This window comes from Ascidia mentula, chromosome 9, assembly GCF_947561715.1.
Source record: "Ascidia mentula chromosome 9, kaAscMent1.1, whole genome shotgun sequence".
NCBI lineage: Eukaryota > Metazoa > Chordata > Ascidiacea > Phlebobranchia > Ascidiidae > Ascidia > Ascidia mentula.
In genome coordinates, this window is record NC_138574.1 from 13,324,412 (window position 1) to 13,341,985 (window position 17,574).

At 40.1% G+C, this 17,574-nt stretch overlaps 1 protein-coding gene across 1 annotated transcript; it reads right to left on the reverse strand.

Moving 5' to 3' along the window:
* Positions 1-1,092: 1,092 nt before the first annotated feature.
* Positions 1,093-16,674, reverse strand: LOC145914742 (frizzled-2-like). The gene is made up of 13 exons (XM_083002571.1): positions 16,490-16,674; positions 16,008-16,099; positions 15,431-15,567; positions 14,933-15,105; positions 14,678-14,747; positions 13,943-14,082; positions 5,071-5,192; positions 4,445-4,527; positions 4,051-4,219; positions 3,396-3,520; positions 2,926-3,105; positions 2,405-2,505; positions 1,093-2,152 (listed from the first exon to the last, which is right to left on the reverse strand). Exons 1-13 carry the CDS (start codon positions 16,608-16,610, stop codon positions 1,914-1,916), a joined length of 1,752 nt encoding a protein of 583 aa, XP_082858697.1. The 5' UTR covers positions 16,611-16,674; the 3' UTR covers positions 1,093-1,913.
* Positions 16,675-17,574: the final 900 nt, after the last annotated feature.

Below are 17,574 nucleotides of genomic sequence, written 5' to 3' on the forward strand. Positions count from 1 at the left end.
TGCTGAGGCTTGTCAGGAAAAAATGGCTGATATAGCTAGGCTGCAATGCCTGCTGGGCTGCCAAGCCTGCAAACCTCATAATCGCGATACGTTAGCTGTGATCGCCAAGCATGGACCTGCGCAGTGGGGCGATCCTGCTAATCATGCCATTGAAATATTACTGTCGTACAATCACTTTTCAATTTATGTTTTTGTTCACAGAATAAAACTTACCATTGGGGATTCCTCGAGTGCAGGGTGAGCATGATTTAATTTGCCAACGAAATTTATTTTGAAAGAAGTACAGATACACGGCATGTAAACCCTGCACTGATTTGTTAGAACGAAAGAAGGAAACGAAGAAGATGAAAGCGAGTAAAGAAGGTCGCACTCATTACAAGGTATTATTTGACGAAGTGTACGATATTAATGGATGATATGTAGCAATAAACATTTACGTCGAGTAAGAGGAATAAACGTCCACTGTGTTGCAGGATGAAAACCTTCTTGGAATTTTATCACACAACTGCTCAGCCGCACTAACTACAGTCCTTAACCCCGTGCTCTCAAACAGCTTTTTCATGGACGCCGGTTTTACATTAGGCTGCTTATAAAATAACTGATCACAAAATTTTACAAATCATTCTCCTTTTCTGTCACTTTTTCGAAATAAAATTCGGTTTTACGCCCCATCAGTGCAGCTAATGTGTCTGACGACGGTCTTGCTGGCTAAAAAAACACTACACAACTGTCTGCTGCTCACTGATTATTAGTGGTTCATTACTTGCAAAAAAACGCGTCGTTTTGACAGAACACACGCCCCAAACTGCTGCTGTCCACCTAATGGTTTAGAAGCGCTTCACTAACAACACTAAATATGCTCAAACGTGTGTATACATCGTAATACAATATTGCCAAATAAAAACATGAAGCTCGAGGTGGTGCCGAGTGATATAGTGTTGGTCAGGCATACGGCACACAGATCTGACATAGAAATACTCAACCTAGATCAGTGTACGAGCGTGACTCCATCCCATGGCCATTTATGCCGAAATCTTCGCATCGAATTGGTTGTTACAACCTGGTTACCAACATCATACACCAGTTTACAGTGCAGTTTAAAATATGTAGAACCTCAAATCCTTGTTAAAATATTTGTCCGGAATGGCCTATTCACATACATAGAAATTACTTCGTCGCAAGAAAAGATAAAATAACAAGACTTTATTCAATCGCTTGCACAACCGTATACGAGTAATAAAAGCGCGAACAGAAAACAAGGCGGCAACTGGGCAATGTAGAATTGATCGTTTAAAATATTGGGTAAAACGAGCTGTCATTTCCGACGTGACATTTCTGTCCCATGTACTGTTAACGGTGTTGACAGCTGTGGAATAATTTAACAGTCGACTGTTCGCAACCAATTTGCATCATCATCGAAGGCAAGTTTGGCAAAACAACAGACGATCATTGACCGTGGGGTAACAGGAGTGACTGAAAATTAACTTGTTGGTTGTTCACATGATTTTTGGACATGTGTCTGCTTGCCATGTGTTATACGTAAGTATGGAGTAAAATCTGAAAGCCCCCGTTCCGTTACCGTATTGTAGAAATAAAAAGTGCTGAAAACAAGGGCGCGCCGTGACGTGAATAGGAAAAAAAGTAGAGAAATAGCGGCGAAGGTTACGATATTGCAACAAAAACCCGTGAATAGAACAAAGAAGCCGAATCTTTGTTGCCGTGTAAGTAGATGATTAAAGAATAATAAAGCGCCAGGTTCCTTTGTGTATTTGCCGTAAAATGTGTATAAGCACAAACATCCTTAAAATCCTTCAAGTGTTAACAAACAACTATCCCCGTTGCTACACCTCGCGTAACACATGACGTCACAATGACGTACTCACTCCCCAATATGATGACGTAATGTGTTGGTGTTACTCATATTTAGGTAAAGGAGGGTTGATATTGGGGTAAAGGGGGATACATTGTTCATTAGTGGGGACCATGGAAATGGCTGGGTCGGCAAAAGTGTTGCCGTTGCGGTATCTAGCGCCACCGGGCGACGATGCGGTGCGCGGGGACGCCCTCTTGCGGTTGCAGCAAAGTCGGTCTTTGAAGTGGAACCACGACTCGACCGTTTTGCTCGACCATATCCAAAAACCCGACGTTATGCCTGTGTGAACATAAATAGACTCTTTTACGAATAAATAAAGACATGCGCAGTGGGGCGATCCTGTCAATCATGCCTTTGCATGAAACATTATCTCGTAGACTCTTTTAAATTCTTAACTAAAAGGTTCGAAGTCGGCCATTACTACGTCTTGATGCGCAGCGCGATCGATAGGACTACAGTTTTACGTCGCACAAGATTAACACGCAAGCTTAACGTCACAACTACAGTCCCAGGTTCGGGTTTGCAACTTACCAACAATCAACATCATGAAGTATTTTAAGATAAAGACAATGAAGTCGGGTGTGTTGTTTCTGTACTTCTCGTATTTACACGGACAAGGGACGCCGTAATCCCTGCACAAAAGAAAGATATCAATAGTTTTTATAAAATCACAACACAGAATTGCCCTTATTAGGTTCACAAGCATCGCAGCTAAGGCAATGGTAGCCAAGCTGGATAGACCTATTTTTCCGACAATTCGGACCGAGATCTAAAAAAAAGCTCCTGGCGGGGTTTGAACTCACGACCCTGGGCTAACCAGGCCCATTGCACTTCCAAATGAGCTACAGGAGCTATCGGTTAAACAGGGTATATTGTGGCCAAGGTGCACTGAAGTGAAAACATGGTTATAGACAAAATGAGCTGTTCTTAGCAATCAAAATCAGTGTAATATGTGGTAATTAAAAACGTTACGCAAATATAAGGGTATTATCGTTTTTAGATTTGCAAATATTGTCGTGAAACACAGCAAACGACCGCTGTTAAATACATACTTGCAGTTTCTGATAAGCCAGCCCTTTTGCCAAGAATCTCTGTTCAGTTGTTCGTAGAAATAGCAAGCGATCATGACAGTAGCAGGTACAGTGTAAAGGACACTGAACACTCCAATTCTGACCATCAGTCTTTCCAGTTTTTCTACCTTGTTGATTCCACTGTCCTGTTTAACAACGTTTCTGTAAAAGCAAAAAAAAAGTTATGCATGAAATCGGTGACTCTGAATTTTTTTAAAGGCGGGGTTTCAAATTCCACCACTTTTTTATTTGGAAAAGTTAATTTTGCAATTGTATAAGGTCTGCCTTTAATTTCGTCCCCTTTACATAGATCTAACGATTTAGGCGTTTAGGCGAAAAAATATTTCTGTGTATTTCATTATAAAAGATCGCCAACATATCTTGTTTTTTCAGGGAGTAAAAATAATATTTTGTGATAAAGGCAACAAGTTTTACAAACAGTGGAAACTTACCTGATATTAAACATGGCGACGAATCCGGCGATGAGGAAGCAAGTTCCCACCAGGAGGAAGATGGAGAGGGGGATTAGGAGGAACCACAATAAGTGAGTCGTGTTGTAAATTCCAACGAAACAAACCTGAACCAATTTCATAATTTAATCAGTGCCAAAAATCGATGAATTCGTTTAGATAACGGTTATAGGTTGAGGGCAGTTTGCTGTACAAGCAGAACCACAAGAGCGAAATGTTTTTGTTTGCTGACAGGACAACTGTTTCGACTTATAAGGTCTCATCAGTGCAGTTTTTGTGTGACTTGCAACGATCTCGCCAGGTAAATAGCCAAGCAAGACTTTTCGTTTTGTGAGTGTATACAAAACATTATTGGGTACCAAACTAGATGCAGTGTTGTATAACCAAACTAGACCTGTCTGCAGCTTTCAATGTCAATTAAGTTTTTTTTGCATATACGTGCAGTGTGTGACACAACAAAAGCGTTTATTTGCACCTTGAGAGTTGACAATTTTATGGACTTCAGGTCAAACAAAATTCTGTACCTAGTTTATTGCCCTGCTCGGGTTATATTTAAGTTCATATATTGTGTTCGTTACACCTTAATAAGCGTAAAAAAATATATTTTAGCTTGTAGTCGTTCCTACAATGGCCTCACCCCACTCAAAACGTCGCCTTCAATTTTGGAAGATACCAGAACGGCAATGGTTTGGGCGGCTGGGACAGACCAAGCGACGCCGTGAAAGTAGGGACTCTTCTGCTCAATAGCCTCGTTCCCCCACTTTAATCCTGCGGCCAGAAACCATGTGATGGTCAGCACCACCCACCTGAATACCATAGAACTCAGCAATATAATTTGCAACTGTTACGTATCAACATACACATTAGAAACCCTTGGTCACTACATGTTTATTGCTAAACACAAACGGTCACACAACAGCATCAACACTGCAATTTGAATACGGGTGAAAACATGACGTCATACAAATATGCTACTGGTACCAAGGCAAATTCGAACCGTTTAATTACCGAAAAAACACATTTTCTCTTACCATATCGAGCTTGCCATGCTGAAGAAATACACCATCATGAACAGCACTGTGCAACCGGCCTCTCTGGCGCCTTGTGTGACCACCTTTGCAAAAAACAGAACGGTTTAAAATCTAAGATATTATATTTCTCCTTTGGAAGCGAAAAACGCAATAATTTCGCCGTGTGCGAAAATACCTGAACCGACTGGCATTGCAAAGTAATCACCAGTTTAATGCTGTAAGTGGGATGGTTTCTATGCGCGGAATGTAGTAATTACACAAATAGCGGTGGAAGTAAAAACGTGGTGAACGCCGGAAGTGGAAAACCGTAATTCTCCAACAGCAACTTGAACTTTGGTAAAAAATGCCATTTTCAATCCTGCGTATTTTTGACTTTGTGTTTGTAAAATACGATATTCTGAGCGAAATACACACCAACAAACTAACGTTTCCACATAAATATGTTGAATAGTTACATGTACAGATTATAATGTATTAGATATCATAGAAAACTTAAATTTAAAAACAAACCAAGACACGAATACACAGAATGGTTTAATCCTCCACTTATCGAAGAGTTTAACTTCAATTAGTGTTTAAACACTTGTGTAGTTTTTTTTTATAAATATCGGTATTTGTCCACCAACCTTTGGGCATGCGCTAATTGGTGTCTCCATACTGCAGTAATCGCTGTGGAATTGTTTGCAAGCCACGTCATCACGGAGAAAGAAGCCGGCTATGTAGGCGATTGCAACCATGAAGTAGCAACCTGAACAAAAAATACCTTACGTTTATCACGCTGTACATTGTCGGCAATAATAATTATCTGTGCACAAGAGCAGAATGATTGAAGATATATTAAATATGTCTGATAAAAATAACAACAAAGGCAGTCCTCCGCAACGCAAAATTAAAAAAAAATCGTCCCGGGACCACTGGACTGTCTGACTAAATGTAGTCAAAACACAACAACAGCAGTAACCAACAGCATAGTTGGCTCCCATCACAAATCATGGCGTAGATCAATCGTCAAAACGTTTTCCAGCACAGGGCAAGCAACATTATTTGCACAAATACAAATGATGGAACTAACTTATCCATTAATACTGGTGCATTCTATTTTTAATTGTTTACATAGCGATGCAAACAGCAACACGGACCGTTCATTGAACTCCTAATTTAACTTTGAACTCCTAATTTAACTGAAAAGAAAATTTGCGTTAGGTAAAAAAATGTATATTTGACTTAGTATTGGGGTGCGCGTTAACAACTTGTCAATCTCAGCGAAAATATTTTGCCCCAAAGATACATTGACGACCTTAACATAACGGTCGATGAAAAACAGCACAAAAATGCAAAATATATTCGATATTCAGGCTCTTTGATGCTCTAATGTTTCAACAGTTGTGACGTATGAGCGACATGTATAAACGTTTGGCGCCGATAGGTTTGAAAAGCAGCTCCATACTACTGGTCGATATTCCCTCTGGGGCTCGAGCATCAAAGCGTCTTTGTAGTTAATCCAGGACTCTTAAAAGAGACGAGTGGCGACCAGCTGAGTCAAACGACAAACTAAGAGGCTGTGGGAATAACGTACAGGGCAGAGGTTGACGGACGAATCACCGGCTGCGTGGTTAAGGGTGGGGAAGGTTTAGGAAATGGTCAGAGGGAACGAAACAAAACACTTCAAGATGGCGCTTGGTTCTGATTCATTGTGTGTCGGAACAAGGGTGTTTGAACTGGCCAATGGTTTTGTTTGATTCGAACCCAAAAAGTATATTACCGAATTTTGTGTAATTTTAGAGTACTTTCAATGCATTTTTCAGCGTATGTGTTGAGTTTAATCTTGCAAAGACAAAGAACACGACATATAAAACACTTTAATTTCAACATATTACAGCTTATGTCTTTTCTCAAATGCTTTGAAAGCAACATAACGCGAATATCTTTTTAAGTGGTGTCCAAACTGCATTGTCACAGAAATGCCAACGCCACGTTCAACCAACAATTTCACAAACAAAATATCCTGTTCGCCAAGTCCAGGTGCAGAAAAGCTTTGAGTTACAATGACGTCAACGTCACCCCTCCACCAAACCTCCCAGAAACTTTACTTTAGGAATGACGCCAGCCCGCACACAGGGTGGTATGTTGTCGGTTTGGGGTTATTGCGAAGTGCTGCTAACGGTGGTATAGACCGTGTTATGGCTGGTAGCTAATTATTCCCGCCGAGCATGTTTGCTGTACACGGTTTTGAAGTAGAAAATTACTTGTCAAGGGGCCTTAGCACAGAATAGAAAGACTTTGAAATACATTTTGTAAACGAGCATTGCCAAGGAGTAGATGACGTAAAATCGGTTTCCCAACCTGGCCGAAAATGTAACAAGTATTGAAGAATTCGACGCTGTTTGAAATTGACAGTTCCGGAAAGCTTTTCAGATGAAAACTTCCCGAACCCATTGAAAATTACGGCGACCGCCATTCCACAAACCGCAAATATCCAATTTCGCCCAGGACTTAAACCAGTGGCCATGAACCAGAACCACACGCGCGCCATAAGACGGTCTGATTGTCACGTCACAATAGCCCCTCTTGGGTCTTGACGTCGAACAACTCCAAGATTGACCTCAGGACTACGTTAACCAAACACAGTGGATATGGGACTTGGGCAAGCTTTACAACAAGTGATGAGAGCTTAATGTGATATGTGCGAACGAATGTGAAGCTTGATGTTCTTTTTGCCCTGACAAGTGCAATTACTCGGCGAAGTCATCCATCGTTAACTTGCCTGTCGTCATCAAGCAGACGTCAGTGATTTCCTGAAGCTTGGGGGAAAAGCCACAGCAAAAAAAACTAGCTGAAAAATTTCACGAGAACGCTGCAGAACGGATAAAACAATTCAACAATATAGAGTTTATTTGTGAATTTTTAACTGCTGAACCGGCACAAGCAAACGCCTAAACCCAAAAAATATATTTACGTTTTCCACATATTTACATAAGACGCTGGGCAAGACAATTTATTGCCGAATTTCACCACATCTACCACGCCACACGCACACAACAGCGGCGATTACTTTGCGACAAAAGAGACCGCCGTTCGTCGACACGACTCAGTGAGCTGCAGTCACGCGTAACGGTAGTGCACCTGAATTTTTGGTGCAGCGAATTTGGTTCAAAGTAAAACAAGCTTTTGTACCAGGCCACGAACTTCGACATGCGTCGATAGAGCAGTGGCGTCGGCAAGGCCGCAGAAATACAATGCAAATTCAACAATCTTTCCCCAATGCTTGGTGCTAAATAATGTGAGGGGTTAATGTGTTTTAAATTAGGCAACTGACCAAGATTCGTCAGAACGATGTCACATCAAAACGCGTTCTTTGGTATGTTGGTGACACCATTCTAAACTAAAATTGCAGTACAGTTAACGCGATTTCATAAATGTGCGTAAATCACTTGCCCATAATAAGACTAAATAATAAAGGACGCCACCAACAATACATTGGGATCTAACAACACAAAATTAGCATAAATGCCTAAAAACCTCATTATTTCAACACAATACCCAACCTCAGCCAATCGTCGGGTTTTGTTAAAACAAGCCAGACGCGAGCGGTCGGCAAAAGTGATCAAATTCGACAATGATCAAATTCCCTGATTAGCTTTGCACAAACACTGGGCGTGCGAATCTTATCGCTCAAATTGACAAACGCATTAGTTGCGGAAAGGCGAGTAAGGCGGCACCAAACTGATTGATGGACTTGCTTTCACGGCTTGTACAACACAGTTTGATTTGTGGAAAAGAAACCGTTCTAAGTTCTCGGTTTTGATGGATAGAACTTGTCTTTTTTGTTTGTTGAAGTGAATCTCACCATCAACACCACTAATTATTTCGTGTTTAGTGTTTTCGTATGTGTTCGTAATTACGTACTTTCCTAACTGTTAGTTGGAGGTGTAATGCATTGTTTCGGAGATTTCCACAACCTTATAAAACAATGGATTTGTTGCTTTTGCAAGCGCGGTCCTCATACAGTTCTACTATCTTCGCAAAAGTTTATATTATAAAAGCTTTGCGGTTGTGAAAACTAAACAAGTTATATTTACGGTTGCACAGGCAAATTCTGAGGTAATTACAATTTTAACACAAAGAGTTGGCATTGTAACCTACAGCAGTTTTCCGAGAAAGGAAAGTGCCCCCAGGTCATTAGGTTGGGGTGCATCTGAGCTTAACTCTGCTCAAATAACAAAGATAAGCGTTGTAATGCTTGCCTTTATTAGCCAACAAAGCTGACATAGCTATGCCTGATGGGCAATGTATGATACTTGGCGCACGATCGCTTATCAAGAGAGCGAAGGCTCAAAGCGACCACTAAATGACGATATATTGTAAAAACTATAAAGTGCCAATCAAGCACAGCGCTGAACGAGCGAAGTACCCAACACCAAGTTAATTAACCAAGGTTTTTGCGTACCATTGCTGCAGTGCGCAAGTTTTCCATTCGTCTTTCGTGAGCAGTAACAGCATAAAGTAGACAAAAAGTGCTCATATGTTAGTGAATATCGGAATACATAAGCTTCGTGCGTCAATTTTCCATCACCCATGTTAACCCGCTAACTGCCTACGAACGAATTGCGGGTTCATGCGTTTTAAAGTTTCAAATTCCATCAATCAGACAGAGTCGAACACAACAAAGACAAGTTACATTCCAATGCCAACGTGGTGCTTCCACCCGTACCTTAGTAAAAGGAAATCGTCAATCGACAGCCACGAAGTTGCTTTACCGCAGTTTTGGGTCTCAATACACACAAGCTTGGAATCGCTTATCGAGTCCTTTGCAGCCTAAGCTTGCGTATCAGGTGATTTCGGGTTGTTAACAGATGAAATCCAACCCATGGTGATTGTGTGAACGTGAGGACTGACACTGCCAAGCACATTGCGGGCGCCTAGGGTGGTCTGTAGGGAGACATTGACCACATGGCTGTTTCAAGTATGCCTGCTTGATAATCTTGTGGCAACGTTTGCGATTAAACCACAGTTGGTACCAGGTCAGGAATGAAACTCGACAAACAAGGCCTTAAAACCAGGAGTCACGAGGGACATTGTTTGCAAATAAACGGACCAATGTTTTGTCACAATGCCATCTACTAAGTAAGGCCGTAGCCTTGTTTAGTCTTAACTTCAGTATGTACAATAAGCATTTTGCAAATAATTGCAAACAAGTATCTGGGCTTGTAAAGGTATGTTATGGTGCATCTGAACCACGACATTCTTTTTGCTGCCCGTGATTAAAATCAAGCTGGAATAAGGGCAATGTAAAAACTTGTTGAGCTTGATCATCTAAATTCCTGAACCACGTTGGTAAAAACATCAAAGAAGCTCAGAAGGCAACAGTTGTTGTCACTTTAACGTCGCGGGGTAGGCGAAGAATTTCAAAACAAGCAACAACAACCTCCATTGACATGCCTAAATATACGTGCATGCAAGGCAGAATAACATCAACTATGGAAAGCACCGGACGACACTACTCGACTTACGTGCACTGTCGGATGGTGACCACGATTCCAACACGATAACACACGCCATTGCGTACTGGCAACATTATCTAATCAAACACGCACGCCTTTCTCGACACCACAATGCGAGATAGCATCGCTTTAGTGGTAACACAAGCAACCGAGGAGGCTTTTAGCGGATGCAGCGACAGAGATAGGAAACCTCTGATTCTTGTTGGGCCCCGCAGGATAGTTTGTATGTCAATAAACATTAGCTGATCCAACGCTGGTTTCCACAGATAAGCGATCTCTGTAAGGCTATTGGCATTTTCTTAGACGGGATTAAAACGTCGTGTGCAGGATTAGAGATTTTTTTGAACTGGCCTGCGCAAATGTGCTGACAAGTCAAGTGTACAAGTTCAAGGATTATATATGATGACAACTTGTTGCGACAAATCTTTGTATGCGCACTATTGGATACCAGTATTTAATTGACCACATATGGTTTTACTTGACAAATCTAAATTATATATATTAGACCCATGGATCTGGTATAACGTGACTGTGATGACATCCACAAATGCAACAAATCAACAATGTATTTTTTTCGTAAGTGTTTAGCATCAAAATAGGTAAAAGAACATTTCATCTAAGATAGAACAGCCAAATAAAATATAAATATTTTTTTCAGAACCAAATTTCTAACGCCTTTTTAGTCACTCATAAGAATACCTGTTCCCTGTTGTTCATAAAAGTAATTACAGTGTGGAGAACGCCTGGACAGAACCATTGTTGGGAGAGCGAAATCCCTTATGTTTGGGACAATATTCTGGTCTTTAAAAACCGTTCGATCATTGCTTTGTGTCGCGCCCGAGCTTCGTTAACAACGACCAAATCGCCGACTATTGACGCCATTAAGGTTTGTGTACACAACTGTGGCGAACGGATGCGACGTTTTAACGGACAAAAGGACGCCAGGCCATTGGGTAAACGTCAAACAGAAGCCAATTGACCGTCGCATGCCACTCTTTCCGTTCTGAAAGCACCCATGCTCAGTGCAAGTTGGTACGAGCCGATAAAGTGAAGTAGAATAAGATGAAACACTGGGTGTAGCGATTTTCGAGAAATAAATTAATTGTCCACAACCACAATTTAATTTATTCTCCACTTGTTTTCTTCTGTGAGGAAGAACTTCTTTGGTAAAGGGGAAACTTCCTGAGGTTTCGCCTTTGCAATTCGGTATAAAAACAGCGTTGCTTTTTAATAAAATGCAAAAAATATTTCTGCACGACCAGAAACAGAACAACCTTCAATGAAAATATGATTTGCTCGAATGATAAAAATCATAACAGCGATTGTTGAAATAATAATTTCCGTCAAACCAAGAACAACGACCCAACGAATCTGCGCCAAAACAGTTTGACTGGAAACCATTTAATCACAGCATTTCTGATAGGCAAGTTTTTCCAGGCGATATTACGTCTCGATCGCAATCAATAAAGTACGACGGTATTTTCTCCATATGCGGACAAAGAGGCACGCGTTTTCTTTCTAAGGCACGTCACCCTGAATCAACATCTGATTGTTACCAGGCTCTAAGAGTGGTCTGTTTTACGGAAGGTCGGCAATTGAGGCACTCGGTACTTGACATGTATGCGGTTTGTGCGCGGGACAATGCAGAAAACATTATGTTGCGTAACTTTTTGTCCGTATTTTCCAAGGTAAAGTTTTTAGCTAATGAATAAGTCTAAGTGTTTGTCACAACACAAGATAATGCAACATGGTTTTTACCCATCATAAATTCCACAGCTAGTGTGCGATTGAATCTTGCCAGTTCGTCCCATAGGAAAGGGTGGTAAGCGAGCGATAAGCGGGTTTTGGTTACATTTTGGATAGCAGGGAAGGCGCCCCATGGCCAAGTATCGGATATAGATTTACCGAATACGAGAAGGGACGGACGGTTAGTCACGGATTTTGAACTTTTTTTAAGACGATTTAACAGCGCACATGTATCTGTTGATAACGCTATGTCCCAAACCCAAGACGTACGACACTTTATTCCTGCCCAAAATCGTTATATAGGACCGCACGAATTTGACCAGTACAATATAAACAATACTCTAAACTGCACTTATCTGGTGTTGGGACAATAGTTTCAGCTTATTCTATAAATACTCTAAACGTGCAAGTGTTGCGGTCCAAAACATGGAATCGTAAGCTATGATTAAAATCAGCAAAACAACATGATGGTAACCGTTTGTGTTCTGATTATTGCTAATGGCATGTTGTCCATTTATCAACAATTCACCACAGAGTGAACTTTAATATAGTGTCAATTCGCCGAAGAAAGCAAAAATATCAGCATTAAATCATCATGTATCGTATCGTATCGCAAGCGGTGTTATCCGCGTACACAGGAACCGTCTTATCATAACGTAGACATTAAAAGTGAGTTCTGGCTCGTCAGTGAACGCCTCCTTAGTCAGATGCAAACGCCTGCAAGGCATTCGCTTTAGCGTGTCGGTATTTAATTATCACCAAGATCTCCGCGCGAAAGTCACATCGTCTTGCCGATGTAAAAACAAACTGAAAACCTCGCGGTGCAAGGCTAAGTCAACGCACGGGGCTACGGTTTACGCATAAACTGACTTTGGAGTTGAACTTTGGCGTAGTTGCAATCAAATCGTGCGGTTTAGAAAAACATGACACAACTTAATTTTCTGTTACGTAACTTTGCCAATAGCAGTATCATAAAAAGGATACGAATCAATACAAACATTATCAACAGGAATACATGCGAGTAATTCGTATCAGACCCAAACATATTTGATCTTGAATTCAACACAAGCATGGTCACCACCAGCAAGGTGTAATGGTAACACAATTATTTAAACTATTATTTCAAGACAAAGATTCTGAATCTAAAACTAGGTAACAAGCACTCTTCGACAACTTTAAGAGCAGTACTTGGCAGCCAAACAAGAAGTTTTGGCTCCTTTCAGGGCCACATAGTCATCGCTTAAGCGTAACCAAGACAAAGGGACACGGGCGGCGCTTTAAAAAGTTCCAAGGGCCCTGCAGATTTGTAGCAACATGGTGGAGTGGTGCCCGGTACTTTGCTAATGAGTGGGACAATAGTGGAGAGGTGGTTCTCAACCTGCTTGATTTGACAAGAATAAACGGGTGGATTTTGAAATAAAGGGAATGGGGATTGGAAATCACGAGTTTGCATATTGTAGACTTAATACAAGGGCAAATAATATATAATTTCACACACTTTAAACCACAAACCACGAGAAAGTTTATTTTATGATTCAATTAAGTTGGGGGGGGGGGGGGGCAATTTCTGTTGCAAACAATGGCAACCCATAAATTTTCAACCAAGCCTATGATTAAATTTGGAAACAACATTATATATATTAATTGAACCATGTTAAATCATTTGAACATTGAAACCAATGTTACTGAGCAGAATAACGGGGACAGTGCAAGTATTAGTAAGTAGAGCGTGTCCACTGGGAATGTAAGACGTTTTGATGCCAACCGAAAGGCAATTTTTTGAACAAGTCGAGCGTAAACCGCTTTAACAAACGGGGTTTACACTAAAACCTTAAGAACCAAAGTGGCTCCACAGTTGTAATGACCAAACTTAGTGCGAAGAAAAGATGCGGTAAATACATTGGGTGGGCCTGCCAGCTGACAAACCAGTACTTCAAACACTATTAAGCTTTAGTGAACGCGTATACGAACAACTAGGAATATTGGAAAGAAGAAGTTTCTTTTCAATTATTTAAAGTGCGGATACGCACGCGTCTATATTAAAGTTTTCAGCCGCCAGACAGTCACATAAATTACGACCGTTCATTAAGTCCGTCCCCCGACAACACAAACCTACACGAAATACACACAAAAACGTGGATTACCATGACGTCACGCCTTTTGACAATGGGCGGAGGGTGGGGGGAGAAAATAAAAAACGCGACGGCGGAATCGGCAGGTTGTAATTTCAGGGCGGGAATATTTCACGTACCTGAAAGGAAGACAATGGGGCGCTCCGGGTAAAGGAACCTTGGCATGTCGATGAGATAAGTCAGCACTGTAAACAGCGTCGACAGCACGCACAGGAAGGACCAACACCCGATCCACAGACTCGCGAAACGCCGTTCTTCCCTGGGCAAATACAGACGGGCGTGATCAGTAGTGAACGTTATTTGGTCTCGTTCAGCCGATGCCAGTGTGCAAATGACGATCAAAGGTTCACACGGGCCGTGAATGTTTGACAACACGACTGGATGACAATCGCCGCTACCAGGACACTGCACTTTTACGGTGCATTTTCGTTTTATGAAATCGCTTTTGGCATATATTTACTGAACTAGACATTGGGAAAAGCGGGTAGGACACAAGTTCAAACAGTTTTTTATCATGACTATACTGGTTTATAAATCCTTAGGTGATTTTATATCCGTTTAGCCTTAACACTGTAAGATTTGATTAAACATAGCTTAAGGAGCTGGTTGTAAAATAACCCAGGCAGGTAGACAAGAACCAGACATAAATCAATATAATTGCAGATCAATTACTTATTTCTTCCCAATCAAGAAGTAATTACTTCCTTTTAACAGTGGAGAAATGTTATAAACATGACCTCCAACCAATTTGAAACTATGTTGTACAATCCTAATCTGAAACAATGCATTCTGACATAGTTTTGCAATTGTGGAGATCACTAGTAGCATGTATATGCATTTTGAATGAGACTCACTTATTCCAGAAAAGCAGCTTGTTTGCATCACACGGTGCTGCACAATTCTCCTTATCCATGAAGACGTAGTCTGTAAAAAAACAGCATGGAATTACCTAGCATCATATTTAGTACCATTCATGTATCCACTAAATGTCTATCAGCGTCCTAATACACAATCTTTGACAATTTACCACAATTTTATATTGGTTAATACCCAACCAAGCCTTAGTTTATTGGCTTTAAAGTTTTATACCTTAACTCAAATGTACTCACTCATTTCATTTTCACTTGGTACAGTCATGTGACCAGGACAAACAAAATCTGCTCCAACTTTACATGGACCACCGGGAACCGAGGGAGCCTTGCTAGGTCCAAAACATAAAGATCTTTCTGACTGTACAGGAAATTGGTCACACTCAAGGTTCTTAGGCCATGGTAGGTTGAATCTAAAAAAGTGTTTATAACCAACTAGTGATCCACCATTTGTGTGAAATTGTATATTTACATGAAACTGATGAAGTTACAAAAAATGGCCTTTTTTGTAGAGACTAAAAAATGAACCAACACCAGCATAATGTATATGAGTTTTCTAGGTATGGCAATATCTATACTCAATGGTGAATGGTATAATAAACCTTTAATGGCTTCATCACTTAAAATAGGTCATCATTTCACCTGGGTAAAATATACCATCATAAAAAGTGAAAATTTAAATGTTTACAATGCAAAGTCTTTCCAGCAAAACTTTCAAAGTGATCAAATTTGACTTACTGAGTTAAAAGATGTGCACAGCCATCTTTTATTTCCTGGCACATGTGCCTACATGGTGGGAATGCTTTGTTATAATCCGAGCACACTGGCAAGTAAATGCTGCACAGGAAAAGCTTCAGATTAGGGGAACATCCAACCTGTAAAAATATATCAGTAAGATAGATGACATTCACTTTTGACTCTGAAGCATAATTTCAACTCAGTATTAGGGACTTTTGATATTCATAAACAATATTATCAAAAACACTCAAACAATTTATATATATATGTATGTAGGACCATTATTTGCTTGTTGAATCATTTTATTTTTTGTTTCAAAAATTTCACTTAGTAAACACTTTTCCTACAAATAAGTATTGTCACTTAGTTTTCTGTTAAAAAATAATAATGTGCAGATTTATTTCAAATATAATTGACTTGCACTTTGCAGTATGACAGGCGTTTGATGTACATACAGAAAAAGGTGTTGCCAGCGAAATTACACATGTTTTACATCATGTAGTCCTGACTATAGGATAGATTTAGGGACAAGCAATTAGGTCTCATAAAGTGACCACACCACTGAGATAATTCGTACCTTTATTAAAGGAAAGAAGTGGTTCAGGTCCAGGCCAGCCATTTCTTGTGACTCATGACCCAATATGTTCGGAAATAGGGTCAGATTGTATTCTGCGAAAAAAAATTTTTTGGTGTGTTCAAGCGAATGTTAACATAAGTCAATAATAAGCGGTGGGCTGCAGACAGTACCCACTTCGAACAACCAGGTCTCATCTGCAGCCCAAAAATATATATGGGACGTTTGAAAAACATGCCTTAAACACATATCTTAGTTTCATTGAATCGTATATATGCATAATTGCAACCCTTTGATGCTCTAAATTTTGTTTATATTCAGGAGCTTAATTACCCAAATAACTTTTTGGTTAAATCAATACAACACTTTGAAAAATAACTTTATCACATCTGTGTTTTATCTGCACTCAGACTTGCTTTTATCAATACAAAAGCACCAAGATATTTTATATTCAACAAAAATGCAAATATGTAAACTTGACTTACGTATGTCTTGGCACAAAGGTTGTGTGATAAGTTCACATTTGCTGTTGGGTTGCTGAAACTGACTTGCAACATGACGCGCAAAAAATATGACAAAAATACAATAAATCCTGTCCACTTTCATTTGGACAAAGTTTGATTGGGGCACAAAAATAAAAGCAATCCTAAAAGAATGCAACAAAAACTACTAAACTGCAAAAATACACAAATTGATTATGTTTTTGTGCAAGATACTTGCAGTTATGTAACATATAAAAAAGTGTAATAACGACAAAATGCCCCATTCAGCTTTATTTCTATTAACATAAAATTATCCAGGTCTTTGCTCAGTACATCAGCACAAACAGATAAATAGGCGGTATATATACAACTACATGCAGTCAATCTGTCAAGAGCCAGGGTATTTTCATATTGGGTTCGCAATAATACTCCAGGGATCAGAAGTCTGACACTAAATTAAATGATAGAATCATTATGCTTGCTTTTTGATGGGTACAACTTGTCCTTGTGCCAGGGCAAAAATGTATCAATTGCATTTGAATCTGTGGAGGTCCTCTGGGATATGACTGAACCGCACGCCGTAATACCCATGGTATAGGCGACCTTTCGTCGGCGTGCTTTGTTCGCGCATAAGTTTCCAACAAAGGCAGTCTGGGTGGTTTCGAAGGCGCCTCGGTTAATTCCTGTCTGTTTTAAGGAAACATCAATTCCTGCTATACACTTGTCAATATTTCCACGAACTTACATGCTTGATGTTGATTTCCGACATTTACTAAAAGCGTCAAAGTTACGAAAGGTGAAAAATAAATTCGAAGGAAGGTGTGTTTGCTTTACACCCGAAACGAGCGATAAAAAAAAAAGCATAAAACATTGTTCCACTCTTGCTGCACATTTATTGCAAAGCTTTTTTATGTCAATTGCTTGCGAGCAATAGAGCCAGTAAATTTTTATAGTGAGCTGCAATTAGGGCCACTGTTTCGACCTATTTAATGTCCTTTAGAAGTGTACTGTCTCTTAGTTCTCACATATCCAACAGATTAAATCCAACCCCAAACATTTAATCTACTTATGTTCACTGCTGTCACCAA